This window comes from Balaenoptera acutorostrata, chromosome 4 (genome assembly GCF_949987535.1).
Source record: "Balaenoptera acutorostrata chromosome 4, mBalAcu1.1, whole genome shotgun sequence".
Taxonomy (NCBI): domain Eukaryota; kingdom Metazoa; phylum Chordata; class Mammalia; order Artiodactyla; family Balaenopteridae; genus Balaenoptera; species Balaenoptera acutorostrata.
In genome coordinates this window covers 2,234,750-2,252,035 of record NC_080067.1, presented here as the reverse complement: position 1 = coordinate 2,252,035, position 17,286 = coordinate 2,234,750, and the positions used below count along the sequence as shown (strand labels likewise).

General features: G+C 44.2%; 1 protein-coding gene across 7 annotated transcripts in view; it reads left to right on the top strand.

Moving 5' to 3' along the window:
* Window positions 1–17,286, top strand: part of RARB (retinoic acid receptor beta) — a 439,200-nt gene that overhangs the window by 324,465 nt on the left and 97,449 nt on the right. For all 7 annotated transcript variants that reach the window (XM_057546169.1, XM_057546176.1, XM_057546175.1 and 4 more), the window contains one exon: window positions 13,169–13,310. In XM_057546169.1, the coding sequence (XP_057402152.1) occupies window positions 13,169–13,310 (142 nt within the window). The remainder of the gene's footprint in view (window positions 1–13,168; window positions 13,311–17,286) is intronic.

Below are 17,286 nucleotides of genomic sequence, written 5' to 3'. Positions count from 1 at the left end.
GTTTGACCTCATATTCCTCACCTTCTTTCTACTTTACTCTTTATTTTGGTGGCTCCCAATGGGGGAGTGAGAGACATCTAGGACGCATATGGCTGAGCTTCTGGATTCCCTCTTGAGATTGCACCTAAATATATGTGCTATTTGGAAGGAAATTGTATCCAATTATGGAAAAGTTCTCGGTATTCTTCCTACTCCTCCCAGCGCCCTCCAAAGTCCCTTATCCAAGTGGGAAATAAAGCCCATTGTAGAACATCAAATACGTCCCGAATGGTTTTCCCTTCTGGCTCTTTCTGGAACCATCGAATTGCTCAAAACATCCCGAGGAGATCCTGGGGCGACTAAGTGTAATGGTGGTGGACTTGCTTAATTCTGTCTGACCAGCAATCTTACAACTAGCCTTCAGGTCAGCCAGAGGAAAAGAGAGGCTACCTAAGACTTCCAGGTCCTCACGGAGGAAGAAGGTTGGAAGCCTTTGCTGGAGGTGGTATTCTGGAGCCAGAGCTGGCTGCTTCATTTGCAGGACCCAGTACAAAACGAAAACGCTCACCTCTTGTTCAACAATGATTCAGAATTTCAAGACAACGACAGCAGGGCAGTAAACCTAGTACCCTTTTAGAACCAGGCTCTGTGTGACCACCCAGGCCACACGCTTTGGAAGCCAGCCCAGAGCAGATCCCTTCACTTTTTGAAAAACAGCCAGTTTAACCGGTAGTGTTTACTTGCCTTGTGAAGCTCTCTCCTCCCAAATTTTGTTTGTGATTATTGGCCCCCAAACCTGATTGATCGGCTGCCTAGCAATCAGAATGGGGTTATAATAATCAGTCAGAGCTATATGATAGCTGGGCACTTTCAAAAACTCTTTATTTTATCCAAGGTCATGTTTCGGAAATATAAAAAGCCAGTTTTTTACCTAAATTAAAAGACATTTGTACCAATTAATCTCTTCTTACTTGTTGGTTCCCAGTTTATATTACCTGGTGGCATTTCTTCCCCAGATCATGTTCCTCTAAAGTAAAGAACACTGTGCACTGAACGCAGTGGCCCCGTGCCCTTCCTGGGACATGGAGGACTTTGGAGATTTAAACCTTGATCTCTGGTGTTGTGAGTTCAGGTTCACAGTTAAGAACACGGGCTGCCTCTGCCTTGGTATTCCCGGGGAGTTTTAATTAACTGGGGATTAGAAGGATTGAGAGCATTGGCCTCTGGGTCTAACAGGGGTTGAGCCCTCAGGGGTTTACCTGACAAAGTCCAGGAAAAGACCTTAATCACCCTCTTCTGGAAAGACTCGTTCCCACAGAGATGATATTTTTGCTAAATCTGTAGTCTTCGCCTTCTTTAGAGACGAACCATCTTTCTAGGCATCTCCCAAAATAAAGGCTCGCCTTTCTAACCTGGGCGAGAGTGAATGTGCTCAGGAAATTTCCAGTCCCAGGGAGTTGAAAGGAGAGAGTTAGGGCTGAAATGCCCGGTCAGGTGGAAGGACAGAAGGGACCCTTTCCCAGGGAGCAGGCGAGAGGCGCCGGGGAATAAGGGACCTTATAGAAGCCGAGGCTATCAGACCTCGGCGCCCACCACCTTCACCACTGTCACCCATTCATCTTTACTAAATTTCCAAAAGTGGGACCTTCCCCTGGCGGGGATTTTTTTTTTTTTTTTAACAAAAAATAAACAACTCTAAGCCTCTACCCCTTGGGACAACTTGACTTTCTCGTTTGGAGTAGGAATCTTAACGTTGTTTTCCTTTCGTGGCTCAGAGCGGCCCCCCCAGCTCTACTGTCCAGTGTTCTCCATGTCACATGCGTGCCCACCCTCCTTGCTGGGGAGGAAACTCTCTGTTTGTCATCAAAATAGTGGGCTGTTTTTTTACTTTCTCCCTCCCTCTCACCATTGTCTTTCAGTGGGGTGAAAAGGTCTTCACTTTTCTCTTTCTCCCCCCAAATCTGGCTATTAATAACTTTTCAGACGTTGTCACGCATAGACTTCCACTCACTCTGGAGGGTGTTTTTTGTTTGTTTAAGGCAACGTGTTTCCTGGTCTGAAAGCCGTGTTTCCCAAAGTTGCTGTGATGGGCTTATTCCACACTCACCTCCTCCTACTGCCACCGTCTCTGCTTCTGGCTGGAAATGGGAATTGCAGCCCTGCGCTGGCCTGGCCAGGACCTCGCCGTGCCCGCCTGGCTGGCCCGGGGCATGCCTCCCTGGGGCGGCCACCTGCGTATTACTCTTTGATTGAGATGGGGTTGAGATATAGTCTTCTTAATGATCGAGGAAAAACGACTAAGTAACACTCCTCACTTTTCTCTCTCTTCTCTCACTCAGGAAGGAGAAATTACCCTTTTGAACTTTGCGTGGGATAGAAGTTAGCTCTGCAAAAGCCCAGTGCAAACAGATGTGCTTCCCACACTAGTTTTGGGGTGAATTTCTCCTGACCCGATGCTTTTTATGACAAATAAAGGGCCAAGTTGCCTTTTTTTTAAAAAGGAAAAACGTTCTTACTTAGTGCCTTTCTTCAAAGGATCTTGATGGTTTCTGAACTTGTTCAGCCCGATGTAAATGGCTCTTAAGGCAGCAAAGCAACTTCCATCCAAAACACCATGGTGTGAATTCTCAGAAGCAACTTTAGAATTATACACAAGTCAGCCAATTGCACTGTCATTTCAGAAATCAAGCATTCTTGGGCTCCATTCCTGCTCAGGCCTGAGGGCAGGCTCTGGGTTTTAGGGATCTGTGTTGATACCCAGAGTTCACTGTCTGCTTCAGTATGCATGCAATAAATGCACGATGAAATCAGTGATGCACAGCTTCCTGAACCATCTGGGTGGAGTATACCTCCGACCCTAGTCCTCTCCTGCACAGAAGAGCGAGTACTTTCCCAGCAAGCGCCTGGCGTGGCCTTCTTGATCTTCCCCCGTCTGCATGTCAGCCACTGTCCCAGCTGTGTCTCACACACACGTCCATCACTCACGACTCTACCAGCCTGGACCACTGGCCCTTCCCTGTCCTTCCTAACCCCAGTCTCTGCTCACCCATAATGCTCCTTGGGGGAAATATATTTTTTTAATTTTATTGGAGCATAATTGATTTACAATGTTGTGTTTCAGATGTACAGCAAAGTGATTCAGTTATACATCTACATCTATCCATTCTTTTTCAGATTCTTTTCTCATATAGGTTATTACAGAGTATTCAGTAGAGTTCCCTGTGCTACACGGTAGGTCCTTGCTGGTTGTCTTGCTGTTCAAATCCTACCCCTTCATTAGAGCTGGGATCAAGTGTTGACTCCTTTCTGACTCCTTTGAATACCTACGGCCTTTACTCAGTAAATAACTGCCGTGTGCCTACTATTTGCCAGGCACTGTACTGGGCCCTTTTTCACTTGCTGCTTCCACACTGCTGGGTTCACTTGACTTAATGCTCCTGGTAGATTGAGGAGGGGCAGGACCAGGCCTTATCCATCTTTCTACGCCCCGGGAGAGCCCACCCCAGTTAATTGGCATTGAGTGAATGGATCAATATATGAATGAGTCTTTGGAATCATGAGGCTGTCTGCGCACAATAGCCCATGTTGTTCAGAGATTCAGAACAGTATTCTGTCCTAGTTGGGAATCTTTATTTTAAACACAAAATGTGTATTGGAAATTGTCCAGAAGAAAGCTTTGGAAAGAGGTTTTGCCAGTAACTAAAGCTGCCATTCATGGGGCCCTTGCTATGTGCTGGTCATTGTGCTGACACTTTATATGTGTTCCCTGATTGGGTGCACTGAGCGATCCTATGAAGTAGGTACTTTATTATCCCCATTTTACGGATGAGGCAACTGAGGCCTTAGTGTAACTTGCTCAATATCACATAGTTAAGCGGCCAAGTCAGTGTTTAAATCCACGTGTACCCGAGCTACAGCCTAATTCTTTTTTTTTTTTTTTTAATAAGCAACAGACATTTATTTCTCACAGTTCAGGAGGCTGTGAAGTCCAAGATCAAGGCGCTTGGCAGATTCAGAGTTTTGTGAGGGCCTGCTTCCTGGACATCTGTCTTTTCCCTTTACCTTCACATGGGGGAGGAAGGGCCAAGCTAGCTCTCTGGGGTCTCTTTTATAAGGGCTCCACCCTCATAGCCCAAGTGCTTCCCAAAGGCCCCACCTCCTCATACCATCACATTGGGCAATAGGCTTCAATGTAGGAATTTCGGGGGATACTTTCAGTCTACAGCAGGGGAATTGCTCTGCATTGTAGGATATCTAACACCATCTCCAGCCTCTGTTCAGTAGGCGCCAGCAGCATACAGTATGATGTAAATATCACCTAGGGGGCAAGATCAGAGCCCGAAACAGTGTATTCCTACCTTACCAATTAGGGAACCCTCCTACACTGTGGGTGGGGTGTAAGCTGGTACAGCCACTAAGGAGAACAGTATGAAGGTTCCTTAAAAAACTAAAAATAGAGCTACCATATGATCCAGCAATCCCACTACTGGGCATATACCCTGAGAAAACCATTATTCAAAAAGATACATGCACCCCTATGTTCATAGCAGCACCATTTACAATAGCCAAGACATGGAAGCAACCAAAATGTCCATTGACAGATGAATGGACAAAGAAAATGTGGTACATATATACAGTGGAATAGTACTCAGCCATAAAAAAGAACGAAATAATGCCATTTGTAGCCACTTGGATGGACCTAGAGATTATCAGGTCAGACAGAGAAAGACAAATATCATATGAAGTAAGTGAAGTAAGTCAGACAGAGAAAGACAAATATCATATGATATCATTTATATGTGGAATCTAAAAAAAGGATACAAATGAACTTATTTACAAAACAGAAATAGAGTCACAGATATAGAAAACAAACTTATGGTTACCAGTGGGGAAAGGGGTGGGAGAGATAAATTGGGAGACTGGGATTGACATATACACACTACTATATATAGAATAGGTAACTAATAAGGACCTACTGTATAGCACAGGGAACTCTACTCAATACTCTGTAATAACCTATATGGGAAAAGAATCTAAAAAAGAGTGGATATATGTATATGTATAACTGATTCACTTTGCTGTACACCTGAAACTAACACAACATTGTAACTCAACTATACTCCAATAAAAATTAATTTAAAAAAATCTCAGCCCCACTCCATTTCTGTAAGGCAAGATATTATTTATAATTATATATAATACACAAACTACAGGCAATTTTTTTTTTTTTTGCCGTGCGGCTTGAAGGATCTGGGTTCCCTGACCAGGGATCAGACCTGTGCCCGCTGCAGTGGAAGCACAGAGTCTTAACCACTGGGCCGCCAGGGAAGTCCCCAGGCAATTATTTTTCATAAACATATTTTAAAGCCTAATTCTTAACCACTAGCCCACTATCTGAACCAACCAAAAAATCTCCCCCTTTGGGAGAGGGTGAAAGATATTATATGTGATGATATCTGAAAACTAGAAGGTGAAACAGGGCCCATGCATGGGAGAAAAAATGATGAGAATCGGCGCAATGATTTGAGAGTATGAGAGGAGAGAAGGAGGCCCAACTTAATGTCATATCAAAATATGAAGAAGGAGTGAGATGAGTCACTTTTCTCCGTGTCCTGTTTAGATTTGGGACATCTGACTAGTCCATCAAGGGAATTACGAACTGTAAGTAGTTACGTATAGGAGGATATTTAGGTTTACAGAGACAGATACCGTTCCTTCTGATTGAGGATTGTTTCTGTCCCGTAGATAGGACGTTAGTTAGAACACTGGCACCTCATATCCCCAAGGGGAGACAGAAGAGTTCTGAGCAGGATGTGGGCATTCCATGGTTATTGCCGTGATGCGAAGCAAATGGCTCGCAAATGGCTCTAAAGCCTATGTAGACTTCTCCACCAAGTGAGTATTTTTTTTTCTTTTTGGTTGGACGCCAGTTCTTCGATAGCAAGAGTAGAAGAGCCTATGAGGTAAGAAAGGTTGAAAAACCCGTCGTTAGAAAACACTTGACCCAGTTTGTGATGCAGGTCTAGCTTCTTTTTTTTTTTTTTTTAATATTTATTTTTGGCTGTGTTGGGTCTTCGTTTCTGTGCGAGGGCTTTCTCTAGTTGCGGCAAGCGGGGGCCACTCTTCATCGCGGTGCGCGGGCCTCTCACTATCGCGGCCTCTCTTGTTGCGGAGCACAGGCTCCAGACGCACAGGCTCAGTAGTTGTGGCTCACGGACCCAGTTGCTCTGCGGCACGTGGGATCTTCCCAGACCAGGACTTGAACCCGTGTCCCCTGCATTAGCAGGCAGATTCCCAACCACTGCGCCACCAGGGAAGCCCCAGGTCTAGCTTCTTAATCTAGGTAATTAGAGCATTAATTGTGTCACTTGCTTTGGCGATCTCAAACAGTAAAAGTCACGCATAAGTTGCAGGAGCCATGATTAGACAGCAGAAGGCAGGTTTCACCAAGTTAGCAGTTAACCAACAAAAGTTAATTAACAGATTAACCAACACAAATCATGGCTAACCAACAGAAGTCCTGATTGACTGACCTGATTACAACTCAAATCAGTGGGTCTTCTACTAACCTCAGGGAAATCTGGATGCTTCCTTCCCTAAGTACAGATAATATCATCCTCAGGGAATACATTATCATTGAGGAATGTTTTGTGGAATTAAGGTATAGTTCATCCAGGACTATCACTCTGGCTCTGTTCATAGCTGAGGATGCCCATTGTTCATTCGTTCAATCGACAGCTGTTTGTTGGATATCTGCCATGTGTCAGGTTCTGTCCCGGTCCTGGGGATATGCAGTTGATTTGTACCAATCCATTTGTAGTAGGTGCTGAAATATTGAACTATGTTCCTACCAGTTGTTGACTAACCATCGCCTTCAGTCTTTGTCTCCTTTCACCCAAGTCCACTGTGGCGAGTCCAGGGAAGACGCATGAAGTCACCGTGGAGTCCCCATCTTGTCCACCCTAGTTCTATGGAGCTGGCCCCCATGCTCCTCCTTGTCCCCTGTCAGGGAGGCTGGAATCCCAGCAAGAAAGATGTCACACTTGGTGGTGCTTCTGTGACACCCAGTGGTGGAAATCTCTGAAGCCCACGGGACTCCTGAGGCTGTGACTGCTGGCCACAGACTGGACTTCCCCCACGATGGCCATGTAACCTCTGAAGTAGATGGTACTATTGATTAATATTTTAAATATCATACTCAGATAGGTGTGATGTAGAAGGAAAAGCAAAAGCCCAAGGTTATCTAGAAGAGGAAGCATTCATGTGTGCTTGGATCAGTCAGAGAAGGCTTCCTGGGTGAGGTGACATAACACCTTCAAGACCTGATAGAAGTTTTCTGTGTTTACTGGGAAAAAAGGATGTTTCTGGAAAGTGAAAGAGGAAACTCGTGGCACCAGCAACCCTAGACTTGGTGTCAGAAAACCGGGCCCTCAGACTTCCTGATGACCAGCAACCATGAGCCAGGATTGACACTCCAGCCTCCATCTGGTCACAGACACCTGCCCCAGGTCCCCACAGAGGTGCGGTGAGGTCTCCGCTCCAAGATAAAGCTGACACCGTCTGAAAGCCCTCTTGTTGGTGTCTTTTAAGCCCCAGGCTAGTCCCAACAAATCGCAGTTGTTTTTGTTTCTTTTAATTTTTTTATTGAAGTAGAGTTGATTTACAATGTTGTGTGTTAATTTCTGCTGTACAGCAAAGTGACTCAGTTATACACATATATACATTCTTTTTCATATTCCTTTCCATGATGGTTTGTCCCAGGATATGGAATACAGCTCCCGGTGCTCTACAGTAGGACCTTGTTGTTTATCCAATCCGTACATAATAGCTTCCATCTGCTAATCTCCAGCCTCCCACTCCATCCCTCCCCCAACCCCCTCCCCCTTGGCAACCACCAGCCTGATCTCTGTGTCTGTGAGTCTGAAGAAATCGCAGTTGTCACCCCTACAGGTGGACGGTCTCTCCTTCCTTCATCTTCAGACCTCCTCCTTGGCCATTTTCTTTGCCCACAGAAGCCCCCTCATCCTCACTCTCAAGCCATCCCAACTTATCACTCCCTGGTGCGAGGACACACTTGGAGTCCCAGAAAGGTACAGCTGGGAAGGGTCTTGGAAGTAAGCCTCCAGCCCCACCCTCAGGAGGTAGTGCGTGAGTGCGCCTAGCGCCGAGGCTGTGACTCTCCAAGCCCGCCCCTCTCCTTCCCTGCCGGGACTCTTCCACCGCACCCTCCTGCACCCTCTTTGCCGTGGGGCTGCTCCTCCAAAGAGGACCAAATCCTTCATGTGTACTTGCTCAGCTTTTCAGTCTTTCCTCCTGCAGATGTGACTCTACCCATCTCCTAGCTGCAAGAACTATCACACTTGCACTCGGTACTTTGCTTTGATGGAAACCTTTTTTATTTTTTCCACTTAAAAATTTTTTAAACTTAATTTTTATTTTATATTGGAGTTAGTTTCAGGTGTACAGCACAGTGATTCAGTTATACATATACATGTATCCATTCTTTTTCAGATTCTGTTCCCATGTAGGTTATTATGGAATATTGAGTAGAGTTCCTTGTGCTATACAGTAGGTCCTTGTTGTTTATCTTTTTTTTTTTTTTTTTTTTTTTATTATTTATGGCTGTGTTGGGTCTTCGTTTCTGCGCGAGGGCTTTCTCTAGTTGCGGCAAGCGGGGGCCACTCTTCATCGCGGTGCGTGGGCCTCTCACTATCGTGGCCTCTCTTGCTGCGGAGCACAGGCTTCAGACACGCAGGCTCAGTAGTTGTGGCTCACGGGCCTAGTTGCTCCGTGGCATGTGGGATCCTCCCAGACCAGGGCTCGAACCCATGTCCCCTGCATTGGCAGGCAGACTCTCAACCACTGCGCCACCAGGGAAGCCCTATCTATTTTATATACAGTAGTGTGTGTATGTTAATCCCAAACTCCCAATTTATCCCTCCCTCCCCTCTTTCCCCTTTGGTAACCAGAAGTTTATTTTCAAAGTCTGTGAGTCTGTTTTCTGTTTGAACTCAGTACTTCTAAAGCTCATTACATATAACAACTTTGGGATACAGTTTTGATTCCCAAATTACGAGGCTCCCAATTTTAGGTGGGACAGATTCATGGCTTTAAACCTCATTGAATCACATAGTGAGAAACATGTTTATTTTCTCTGAATTCCTCAGGAGAAGCCTCAAGTCAGTGCTGATCTGTACCTAAGTCTTGCTCCTTTCCCTTTCAGCCAGGAGTGAGGTTTAGCAGAACCAGGATCCAGCGAGAGTGAAATCGCATCTGGTTATTGTTTTGTTCGACTTCATTTTATTTATTTTATGAATACCTTCTCATGTTGACAGTTGGTGCTGGTATTCAAATTGAGCCAGAGGTTAAAGGTTTCCATTTTAAATAATGTTAAAAATAAAAGAAGAGGGCTTCCCTGGTGGCGCAGTGGTTGAGAATCTGCCTGCTAATGCAGGGGACACGGGTTCGAGCCCTGGTCTGGGAGGATCCCACATGCCGCGGAGCAACTAGACCCATGCATGAGCCACAACTACTGAGCCTGCGCGTCTGGAGCCTGTGCTCCGCAACAAGAGAGGCCGCGATAGTGAGAGGCCCATGCACCACGATGAAGAGTGGTCCCCGCTTGCCGCAACTAGAGGAAGCCCTCGCACAGAAACGAAGACCCAACACAGCCAAAAATAAATAAATTAATAAAAAAAAGAAATAGCATTAAAAAAATAATAATAAAATAAAATTAAATAAAAGAAGAGGGACTTCCCTGGTGGTCCAGTGGTTGGGACTTCACCTTCCATTGTAGGGGGTGCGGGTTCGATCCCTGGTCGGGGAGCTAGGATCCCGCATGCCTCGGGGCCAAAAAACCAAAACATAAAACTGAAGCAATATCGTAACAAATTCAATAAAGACTTTTAAAAAATGGTCCACATCAAAACAAATCTTTAAATAAAAAATAAAGAAGAATCAACCTAAATAAAACATTAAGTAGATTAAATTTGGGTGACACGGGCTATGGTGCCGCACGCACGCACGCACGAGGTCCTCCAAGCAGTGGAAACGAGGTTTACAGAACGGTTCACAGTATCTAGTGCGGAGGAGGGGGGTTTGGACAATGCAAATCTCTCTTTGGCCTCAGAGGGCATTTCTGTTTACCCAGCCCATGAATAAAAATACCTCACAGCATACGTTTTAGTCAGCAAGTATTCTACCCTGGTGGAAATAATTTACTGAAACTTAGACCTTCTCCTGAAATCCAGCCCAAACTCTGATTTGGAAAACCAAGAAGTCCTATTTAGTTTCTGCTATCATTGTTCATGAACCACGCTGACTGCATAATTAGTGACATATAAAGTTCTTAATTCTCTCTTCTTCTTTCATCTGAGTGTCAGGAGATTGGTTTCCGCTCCTTTGTGCTCACTCACTTAAGAATTTGCTGAACTGCTTATTCAGTTTGTAATAAGTGGAGGAGGTCACCTTGGTCCATACCTCACTTGTTTCACACCTGCAAAAAGACCGGATCTTCCATGTGTCAGTGTTACTTGACGGGAGAGCAGTGAAGTTTCTGTCAATTGAGTTTGTACATCTGGCAGCCAAGAGTGTCCTGTAGGTATTCTTTGCAGGAAAAAATATGTTTGAGGTGACCACAGTACACAGATTCTCTTAGAGCTTCAGAGTGTTTATAACCTGTTATTTTAGATTCTGAGCATATTTGTAGCTCCAGAGGTACAAAAATAAACTACGTTTTCTTGGAAAATGTGTGTGTCTGGGATGTGAGAGGAGTTGCAACCTTAAACAAGATTTCCAGGCGTTTACAGTCGAAGCATGCCAATAAAAATATGTTTTTTTAGATGTCAGAATCCTAGGGTGCCCACGTAAATATCCTAAACAATGTGTGTTATGTGAGCTTTCTTTGCTAATGTGCTTTAGCTTTGAAGGTCTTTAGTTCTGGCTCCTGGGGTGTTAATGTACTACAGGGAAAGTTGAACTCAGATGGCAAATCTTGTTTGCTGTTCAAGGCAGTGGATGGTGTGCCTTCCACACTCAAGAGAATTGTTACTAATGGAGGGAAAAGTCACATCACAATTGATAAGGTAAAACTCCTTGCTTGTAATACTCCTAGCAGCGTAGAGGTTTTTGTTGGGCGATTAGAAAAGACAGCAGGTTTACCCGTCACTCACTCTTCATTCATCTGTGTGTTAACAAGCACCACTTAATTTTCCGTTCTCTGCAAAGCTGTGTGGGGAGATGGGTAAGCAGAGGAGAAGCTGGGGGGAGACCCTGTGCTCGTGGAGCCTGAAGTCTGATTTGTTTCATCAGTGTTTCCAAAAAAATCAGGATAAATTGCTTCTTCGGTCAAAATATAACTTTCCAAAAGTTAAAAACCAATACTTATTCAAATATGCAGTAAGCACATGTTGAAGACTTATTTCACTCATTAATGAGGGAAACAGTCAGATGACAAAGCTGGTTCAAAGAAGGATATGAAAAAAATAGGTAGGGAGGGAGGGAGGCAGACAGACAGATAGGGTGATTGGAAAAAAGAATGCTGGAATAAGGTGGCAAAGTTAGACCCAACTGCTTAATGTCCTACAAGGCAATAAAACAATAATCTTTGGTTATATTTCAACCAGGCAGGAATCTTTGCACCTATATTAGGCACATATGATTTATAAGTTACCAGTCTTCTACAGTCTTTACAGTGTCAAGGTCCAGTCAATAATAAACAGTAAGTCAAAGGAAGTTACATTTCCCAAGACCGTTAGATGACTCGGTTAAGTTTGTCAGTCATTGCGGCGTATGCATTGCCCGAGGGAACTTCCTGCAATGATGGAAATATTCTGTACATGTGCTGCCCAGTGTGGTAGCCCCTGCACATGTGTGGCTGTTGAGCACTTGAAGGGATTAATCTCCAGAATTTACAAGCAGCTCATGAAGGTCGATATCCAAAAAAAAAAACCACAAACAAACAACCCAATCAAAAAGTGGGCAGAAGACCTACATAGACATTTCTCCAAAGAAGACATACAGATGGCCAAAGAGGCGCATGAAAAGATGCTCAACATCACTAGTTATTAGAGAAATGCAAATCAAACTACAATGAGGTATCACCTCACATGGGTCAGAATGGCCATCATCAAAAAATCTACCAATAGTAAATGCTGCAGAGGGTGTGGAGAAAAGGGAACCCTCCTACACTGTTGGTGGGAATGTAAATTGGCGCAGCCACTATGGAGAACAGTATGGAGGTGCCTTAAAAAAAAATAAAAATAAAAATAGAGCTGCCATATGATCCAGCAGTCCCACTCCTGGGCGTATATCTGGAGAAAAACATGGTTTGAAAGGATACGTGCACCCCAATGTTCATTGCAGTGCTGTTTACAGTAGCCAAGACATGGAAGCAACCTAAATGTCCATCCACGGGTGAATGGATAAAGACGATACGGTACATACATAAAGTGCAATATTAGCCTTTAGAAAGAACGAAATAATGCCATTTGCAGCAACATGGATGGACCTGGAGATTATCATACTAATTTTATTTAATTTTCATTAATTCTGATTTAAATAGCCACGCGTGATTAGTAGCTACCGTACTGGACATCACAGCTCTCACATGCCATTAAATGAGCAGACAATCATTTTTCTGCCTTGTTTCCAATCTTGGATAATATTTTTCTAAACACTTCGCAAATTAAATCGTGTTTTGAATATTATCACGAGAGCTACATATGTAAAAGCATTTGGAGAAGACTCCCTTGGAAAGACCTAATTCTTTCACGAAGCATATAATTTCTTCTGCAAATGGAATGCTTCTTCTGTTGGCTTTCGTGACAGTGGATTCACCTGATATCATTCTGGCCCGCAAGGGGGCCACTTAGGAAGTTAAGCGTGTTTGGAGTGAACCCAGCTCTGCATTATGTTTTCCAAGTGAATTCGCTTGGTATTCATTTTCTTTTAGCAAGATAATAACGGTCAAGTCCAGTTTTGATTAAAAGGGGCTTTCTGGTTTGCAGCAAAGGGAGAGAACTCACTATTCATATTTCACGAGGATTTTAAGGCTTAAATAAGTTAACTTGTCTGCTGCCCTCACTTCATTACTCAGAACGAGCAGTCAATGCATTGATAAGGTTGGCTTTGATTTCTCACGAAGCTCAGTAGTTTTGCTTAATTTTCTCATCTTCTTGGTTGCTTGCAGGGGTTTTTCCGCAGAAGTATTCAGAAGAACATGATTTACACTTGTCACCGAGATAAGAACTGTGTTATTAATAAAGTCACCAGGAATCGATGCCAGTACTGTCGACTCCAGAAGTGCTTTGAAGTGGGAATGTCCAAAGAATGTAAGTGGAGTCTCAAAAAAATTTTTTCCTCTTTGCCTTATCTATAAATATGATTGCTCAGCCTCCAAAATCAAGTCGTGGAGGACGTCAGCGTGTGGAATTCAGACATGACACGAATGATAGTTTGCCAAGGGTAGGTGTCAACAGAGATGACATGGAAATACAATAACTGTGGGGATTTTCAGATACAATCTGAGTGGCAGTCGGTGAAAAGGCAGGAGCTGGGTGTCGTGGACAGCAGGCTTGTATTCCAGAGCGGTTACTAACCAGCTCTGTGTCTCTGAGCCACTGGTAACTGGTCCTAGAGCCACATGGAGACTCTGTTTCCCCATCTCGACAGTAGGAATAAAGAGCTTTGCCTGTGTTGATGAGAATAAAACGTGGCGAGAGGCATGTGGTAATAATGTACCCTTTTTCAGAGGGTCCATCAACCGTGGTAATAATGTATCCTTTTTCAGAGGGGAGGGAGTGTAAAACTTTTGCTGTCGAAGAAACATTTAGAAACTTGGCACGTTGGCATTTTTCCAAACTCGATTCAGCCCCACCCCTCCAAACAATTATACACTTAATTTAGAAGAGAACATTTGAATAGATTAAAAATGAGTGGTCCGTAATCATCTGCTTGTGGGGCTTTGAATTATACATGCAGAGTACATATACAGGCAGAGTACATACAGCACCAAAAGATCACGAAGGGAACAAGAACGTGCCAGGCGCGTGGCCGGGCTCAGGCAGGTGTAAGGAAGACGCAGGGATGTGTGCCTGGTTGGGCGCTCAGTGGAATCGCTGCCCACCTGCCCCCCCTGCGTCCCGACACTTGAGGATCTGAGTGGGGCACTGGGCGGGGCGCTCTGAGGGGCCCCGGAGATGCTAAGCCACGCCCACTGACCCCTATGAGAGTGGGACGAAAAGCCACAATCCGACAGTGGGGTTTGAAGGCTTTATGTGGGTCAGAAGCTCTTGGATTTTGGAGCTGGGACGTGTGGCCATGGGAGTGAGGCCCCTGGAGCCGGGCAGGGCTGCCCTGAGAGTGCGCAGCTGGCCGACGGGAGTTCTGCTGGGAGCTCTGACTTGGGATGTTTCTTGGTGGCCTGCCCAGTGTCTTTCCTGCCCCTCACCTTTCCGAGCTCTGCCCGGGGTTTACATAGGCTTTTCTACGTCTTGGGTTTCTACTCCTCAGGGAAGACATCAGGGTTGGATCCATTCATTTGCCTCAAGCCAATCAGTATAACCTGTCCCAGCCACAGTCATTGGTTCATGGCGAGCATGTAACCTAGGCTGGTCCAGTGAGAATGAGTTCAAGACTCACGCTCATGACCCATGACAGGAAAAAAATGGTAAATCAGACTTCATCAAAATCAGAAAATGTCTGCTGTTCAAATGACACTGTGAAATTAATGACAAGCCAAGCCACAGACGAGGAGAAAATATTCACAAATCACATATCTGCTAAGGACTTACATGTAGAATATGGAAAACCTCTGAAAATTCAATGATGAGAAAGGAAATAACCCAATTAAAAAAACAAAACTAAACTAAAATTCAGAATTGCCAAGATTATGAAAGACAGACAGGCTGAGACATGACAGCTAAGTGCAAGGCATGGTCCTGATGATCCTGCAGTGGAGGAAAGCTACCTATGAAGGGCATTATTGGGACAGTTATTGAAATTCGAGTATAGGTTGTCAATTAGAATATCCCATTGAATCAACTTTGCATGTCCTGACTTTGACCATCGTGCTACTGTTGCATAAGAGAACGTTCTTATTCTTGATATATGCCACTAATTCTCCCTGGTCTAAAAGGGCTGTGTGTGTGTGTGTGTGTGTGTGTGTGGAGAGAGAGAGAATGAAAGAGAGGAAGAAAATGTGGCAGGATATTAAGACTTATGAATCTGAGTGAAGGGATACACAGTGAAGGAGTTTCTTGTACTATTCTTGCAACTTTTGAGCAAATTTGAAATTGTATCAAAATAAAATTACTAAAACAAAAGACTCATGCTTAGAATATCCGGGCAGAAGTGTCCTGCCTTCTGACGCGTGTGAACAAGGAGACGCAAGTGTTCTCCAGCCCCAAGGGAGCTCAGCTATAGGACAGAGCAGGCTCTGTGGATGGAAGAGTGGAAAGACAGACAGAACTCGGGCCCTGACTGGCATCCCTGAGCTGCCGAACCAACCACCCCTGGAACCTCTGCCTCCGGATGGTTTGCTTCTCTCTGCCAAGGACTCATGAAGGCAGTTGAGGCTGGGGTCTTATTCATAATTAAGGTCCCGATGAGCAAGCACGGGGTCACCAGACAGGGATGCATGCTGGGTATGCCGTCCCTTCTGGGAGGGTCACCTCCTCCAGGTGGTCCTGTTGCCCGCATCTCAGCCAGTTCCTTTGATCCCCTCCAAACTTTAGAGCTACTGAATGACTTTTTCCTTCCAGGTTGAGTTGGTGTAGTACATTCTTGGTTATCAAAATACTCATAGCTTTGGGACTTTGAAATGGTAAATATTCATGGTGTGTGAAAAAGCATGATACCTAACTGTATGATCTTAATTACATAAAAATGGATGCTTAGTTGTGTAAATACAGAAACGAGACCTAGAAGGACACATCAAATGGTAAACTGCTCGGGATTACGGATGGCTTTGTTTTTTGCTTCTTGTGTTTTTTGGTTTCCTATTATGCACAGGTTAACTTTTAAGAAATAAATGTTATTTTAAAAACCTTTTTAAAAAAATCCATGAATGTGAAGCTTTGAAGCTAATCTTTACTTAGCTCAGGCCCCAAACCCTAGCACTAATGAGAAAAGCATGATATTGCCCTGAAATAGGCAAATTATTTATATGTGTAAGCGAGACTCACAGGATGACCCCCTAACTCCCCATTTTTGGTCTGACATTCTGTAGATGTGGATATTACACTGCAGTTCTGTGGGAGAATTTCAGTGCAGGCTAAAATTATAAATGAGTAAGCCAGATGTGGGCTCAGGGTAAATCAGTACTTTTGCATTTATTTTGCGTGGGCTGGAGACCCATTTCCTGCTTACATTACTTAAAACCCATATCCTGCTTCTCCGTAAAAACTGGAAGCTTGGTTGCCAATTTAGAAAAATAATGTTTACACCCACAGGAGAACTCTAGTTTCAACCCTCAAGGAACTTATCACCTTAATTAGATTTAAAAATATAGAAATGGGAAGAAAATGGGATCATTATGCCCAAGTGAACAAAAATAAATATATTTTCTTCAGAAGGAAACTGAAGGGGAAGAAATATATACTTGGAGTGTAGTGACTGAGAGTCTAATAGAAAATTTTAAAAGTTGAAACAGAAGGAAGCAGGAAAATATGAGAATCACTAATCAGTTATACCACAGTACCCACCACTGAAACAAACCCAGGAATAACAGAGACTCATAGGATGGTGGAGCTGAAAACGGATCTTAGAGATTGATTTTCACTCACCTCTCTCCTTTGTTTGACATACGAGTATACCAGGATGCAGAAAGATGAAACGCTTTTCCCAGCAAATCCGCAACTGGCTAAAGACAGAACCAAGCTTACAATTCAGGTCTGCCACCTCTGCTTGCCATGCTTCCTTTGCAGCACCAAGATTAGCAAGGTTTGCATTCCACTGGGGCCAGAGGTCACGTCACTTCACGAGTATGTATCAGAACCCTTTGGACGCAAGGGACAGAAAACCCAGCTCCAACCTGACATAAGCTAAAAAATCACCCCATGTAACTGGATTACACGACTGGATCCAAAGGCTCACATTTGTTTTGGGGGCATTCTCATTGTTCCTCTTCATCTCTCATAGCTGTTTTTTGGGGGTTTTTTTTTTTTTTTTTGCTGTGTTGGTTTTGTTTCTGGGAAGATTTTCCAAATGGCTAATAAAGTTGGCCAACCAATAGCCTGCCCGGCAGAAAGAGAGAGCCTCAGAACCTCTGTGAATGCAGGACTTTGGGGTGTTGGGGGCTGAATACGG